This window comes from Alosa sapidissima, chromosome 17 (genome assembly GCF_018492685.1).
Source record: "Alosa sapidissima isolate fAloSap1 chromosome 17, fAloSap1.pri, whole genome shotgun sequence".
In the NCBI taxonomy this organism is placed as follows: domain Eukaryota; kingdom Metazoa; phylum Chordata; class Actinopteri; order Clupeiformes; family Clupeidae; genus Alosa; species Alosa sapidissima.
The window spans coordinates 29,761,432-29,766,142 of record NC_055973.1 but is presented as its reverse complement, the minus strand read 5'-3'; the positions used below and the strand labels follow the sequence as shown (position 1 = coordinate 29,766,142).

Here is a 4,711-nt window from a genome sequence, read left to right as displayed (position 1 = left end):
AGTAATTAAAAGTATATAATATAAAAAACACAGCTAAGCAATAAGGACAGTAGAAGATAAAGAATATACTAAAATACAAATTATACTAAATAACACAGAATCTAAATCAAGTCAAGTCTAGGTTAGGGCCTACATTCTAGACCTCTATGGGCAAGGAGTCATTCCTTTATTCTGTATCTGTCCTGTGGAACAGTTTGCCTAGAGACTTGAAAATAATAATAAATGCAAAGTGATTCAAGTCTAGCCTAATTGTTTTTTTTTTTTTCTTGGATCTTTTTGGGCAATGGTTCTTCTGCTGATGTTGTTGATTGCAGTGGGTGGCAGTGGTTACTGTTATTTTGTTTTGGTGTTGAATGCTGTTGTTTCCATCTTCATGATGTTTCTGTTTTTTGCACCCACCCATCTGGTTTGATTACAAGTTGCCTTTCAAGATGTTTGAAATGCTCTATCTCTACTGGTTAGATATGCTTCATTTCAGTAAGATTTGTATTTATATTTAAAAAATATAAAAGTATTGTTGCTGTTTGTCATTGAGTTCTAGTATTAGACATCAATCAAATCATCATCCTCATCTGCACATGTTCATGAAATGTTCCAATGAGAGTGCTTATGGATGCTGATGTAACTGAAGAGCACACTCTGGTGGTCAAAGGGCCAAACCAGCCTAATGTGTGCCTGCTCTTAACAGGATACATACACTGAACAGATGAATAATAAATGGTTTACCACAGAGACGTCAGAGATGTCTCAGGTACACTTAGGTTTATATTCCTCTTAGCATACAAGTTACAAGTTTTGGCATGCAAGTTTTGTTTTACTCTTCAGAAAACCAAGACCTGTGTGTGGGGACTTTGTCATTAAGCTCAATTTATAATTTTGCTACAGGAATAAGCTGGTTTACCCCCCAGTAATGGAATTTTCTGGGTTGATGGTGTGGTGTTGTGGTACGTCTGCTTCCCCTGCCCCTTGTTATCTGCAGCAACTTGATTTAGTAACAAGCAGGGCTGTGCAAACTTTCTTTGCTCACAGCACTGGTGCTGCAGAGCCTGATGATTCTGTAGCACAGTCCACATAATGTTATTCTATAAGAGCAGCCTTTTGAAATAATGAATCATAAAACACCCAGTCAGCTTATTCAAGCCTTTATTTTTAAGAAAATGAGCAAGCCGAGCCCAATAGCACCAGTGACCAACGCGGCTCTCTGGAAGCTTCTATGGGTCTGCTCCAGACAAACACTGCTTCAGTGACAGGAGCAGACGTAGACACAGAACATACAGAAACACAGACAGACAAAACATAAACATTCTAGTTAGGCCAGAGATCATGGGTTATTAAACATGAATAATAATAATAATTTATGAGAGAGAACAATATATAGGCTACCTCTTCTCGTCTGGTTTGTTTTCCTCCTCCAGGAGGCTGATTTGTGCCCGGACAGGCCTCTCAGCACCTGAATCCACATAGTTATTAAACTCTGCCTTCCCCATCTCAAGTTTGATGGACTCGTGAATGTCCCCTTGCCTGATGAGTTGCTCCATCACCTCAGGCTCCTGTGCCTCTCTCATCTCATGCTTGACCATCTCCTCACAACTGATGTCCATCTCCACTGTCTCATCTGTAACCTCCTCTTTCACCTCAACATGATTGATGACCTCATCGACCTCCTCATGTTTTCCGGCTTCTTCCATCCCATGACGGAGGGTCATCTCCATGCTCTTGCAGGTGACTGCTTCTTCCTTCTCCTTGTGTGTGTCCTCATCCAATGCCTCTTTCAGCTCATCTGCTAAGGCTTTGACATGTGATCGCTCCATTACATCTACCTCAAACTCCGCACTTTCGTCTAACTCCACATCATCATCAAATTCCACCTGCAGAAGTATATACAAAAACAAATTTTACATGGATGGAAAACCTATGATTTGGTAGGTGGGTTTAGGGAGAACAAAGTTGTGTAGATATATGCCAACCTGGTACAAAGGAGGACTTGCAGAATTCTGAAAACCAGATAGTTGTCCCAGCTCATCAGCCAAAGAAAGTTGATTCTCAGTGGCAGTACCATCCTGCTTCAGGAAACTTCCACGTCCAGTTCTACCAATGTGTGGGAGGGGGGGGTAAGCAATTCTTATAGGCCTATAAATAACTTGATCTGAAGCAAGTTCAAGACAGTAATACATACATCAGGGCCATTTCCAACTGGTTTTCCAGGTCCTTGATCCTTGCCTTCAGGTTCTATTATATCAGAATGAACAGAAGGTAAAGAAGATAAACAGCAAAATCAGTTTTGTTCATGGGATTTGCAGTGATCACTCTCAGATTAAGCTATTTCAATCAAAGCAAAAGGACTTTGAATAGGACGCAATATACCAGTTCAATGGCATTCATCTCTTCCAGTGAGGCTTTTTGCTGGTCAATCATACATTTTTTCTGAGAGGTTAAATGAAAAATAACTGAATTACATCATCAAAACACAGGCAAATGGAGAGACAGACATAGTTAGATAAAACTTTGCTCTGTCACAGTATGGCTAATATGAAAATATGGGTATAATCTATATTTGTTGTCATACTCACATTGATAATAATTTGGCCTTGTTCCTCAAGCTCCACTGTTGTTTGCTCCAGTTGTTTCTACTCAAAACAATATGTATTTTAACATGTATCATATCTAACACTTCTGAAGAGCAAGACCACAGATTATACCAAATCAAAACACCATACCTCCAAAGCCTTGATGTGTTGGGTAAGATCTACTATCTTCTTCTTGTTTGTATCGCTTGCAAACAAAACATCAGACATCTGTCACATGAAACATATTCCCGAGATTAAAAAAGGAATTTGAGTTGAACAGCAAAATCAACGGCAACTATTTTTTGCTGACAATTTAGCCTACCTCATTGTTGCTGGCTCCAATGACGTTGCTCAGGACTTTATTTTCTTTTTGCTGTGGGCACGTCAGTTGAAAAGCATGAGATTAGATGATGACTAGACCTACCATAACTATTCATCGGCACAGCTGTTTAATATTAAGGGTTACTCTTAAAATTTGGCTTACTGTTTTGGCCAATCTTTGGGCCTATCTACTTGAATATCATGTGGCTAACAAGAGAAACTTCAATATGCAGTTATTTATTAAACCAACGTTTCGGCTTGCGCCTTCATCAGGGTCATTTCTCAAGTTCTGAGTGTGCCACGACACTTCTTCTAAATTCAAGTCTTATTTACCATTGTGAGCACCTCACAAGGTGTGCGATTACCATCATCAAACAAATAACAAGAGAAACTTACCAGCTTATTATTTTGTGCTTTGAGGCTGCTGTTGGCCATCTGGCTCTCAGCTAGTGCCGTCCGAATTTCATCCATCTCTGTCCTGTACTGCTCCATGGCCTTGATGGACATGTTCATGCTACAGGTAAAAGACATTAAGGATTAGGACCTTATAGTGACCTCTAGTAACAGTGATGTTTGTATTTTTCTATTTGCTTGTATTTTCCTATTTGTCAAGATCATAATGTGGCAAACATAACTCTACCTTCTCATCTGGTTCTTCAGGACAGTGTTCTGAACTTCCAGTTCAGCATTTGAATCCTCACAAGCATTGAGTGCCTTCTGCAAGTTCGCAATCGTCCCCATCAGACGGTTCTTGCTCTGCAGCAGCTTCACAATGTCGCTTTTCTGCTCAGGGTTTCTAAAGATATAAGCACCTGATTTTCATTATCTTTAAAATGTGACTATGCCTGCGCTATTATTGTGTGTTCTTGAGCTGACACTCTTACAAAGCACAAGGCTGTTTTAGGAACACACTCACATGTCTGAGGAGTTCCATATTTCCTCCTATTCTGCAGCATGGAGAGCATCCCTCTGCTCTATACAAGTCTGCTTCATCCCTGAGCACAAATTATACACAGGTTTATAGGCCTACATGTGTAACTCACAGTTAATGTTAGTGTTACTGAAATGCTTTTGTGACTCCAACATGTATCTTTGGTTGGGTCGGGACCCTTATATAGCCTAAGATCTTAGTTGTCGGCATACGATCAAGATCTGGGCCAATAGGACTAGCTATAGACTATAGTTGTGCCCTATTGGGTTAACTTAGCATTGTCCAGAAACAGCAGGTAAAAGAAAAGTCATTTAAAAAGACTATGATAGGCCCTATACTTCTCCTACATTTATGTTTTGAGTAGCCTACATTTCAGACCCCACACTTTGCAACTTTCACTTCAAAGTTCAATCAGTACAATCAGTAATCAGAAAAAAAATGTAGCCTAGATATAAACTATTAAATCATTTCCCCCAGGGACCTGTTGGGTGTCCATTGAAGCTAGATGCGCAGCTAGTTTTCATCGTTCTTGAATTTATCGGAGGAGGTCCCATCAAGTCATTTAGGTTCGCAGCATTGTCCAGTTGCTCAATCCGGTGCAGACCGCTCGGGTCCAAGACACTTTTCATCATGTTTTCCAGGGCCGTTTCAAGGAATTTGGGGGCCCCAAGCAAAATGGACATGGAGGCCCCCCCCACCGCACGCAACGCCTACTACAGGAACCACTGCATAGCCATACAGTTTAAATTCACCAACACTTTATATAAATAAAAAATGTTGACAGTGCAAATACTGCTGTTGCATGTATACTGTGCATTAGTTTTGAACATTTTGAACATTTGCAAAAACACCACCATACCATAAAATCCAATGTCAGCTTTTTCCTCATGAA

At 40.1% G+C, this 4,711-nt stretch overlaps 1 protein-coding gene across 3 annotated transcripts; it reads right to left on the bottom strand.

Annotated features, from left to right (window-relative positions):
- Window positions 1–1,126: 1,126 nt before the first annotated feature.
- LOC121688324 (kinesin-like protein KIF15-A) lies at window positions 1,127–4,711 on the bottom strand. 3 transcript variants are annotated; one of them, XM_042067824.1, is made up of 12 exons: window positions 4,679–4,711; window positions 3,805–3,883; window positions 3,529–3,684; window positions 3,285–3,402; window positions 2,890–2,940; window positions 2,718–2,795; window positions 2,571–2,627; window positions 2,365–2,424; window positions 2,177–2,229; window positions 1,968–2,088; window positions 1,384–1,868; window positions 1,127–1,238 (listed from the first exon to the last, which is right to left on the bottom strand). In XM_042067824.1, exons 3-12 carry the CDS (start codon window positions 3,627–3,629, stop codon window positions 1,136–1,138), a joined length of 1,227 nt encoding a protein of 408 aa, XP_041923758.1. In that variant the 5' UTR covers window positions 3,630–3,684; window positions 3,805–3,883; window positions 4,679–4,711; the 3' UTR covers window positions 1,127–1,135. The 3 variants fall into 3 exon arrangements, with proteins under 3 accessions (XP_041923758.1, XP_041923757.1, XP_041923759.1); XM_042067823.1 differs by lacking the exon at window positions 4,679–4,711 and having other exon boundaries at window positions 3,805–4,620; XM_042067825.1 differs by lacking the exon at window positions 4,679–4,711 and having other exon boundaries at window positions 1,127–1,235; window positions 3,805–4,620.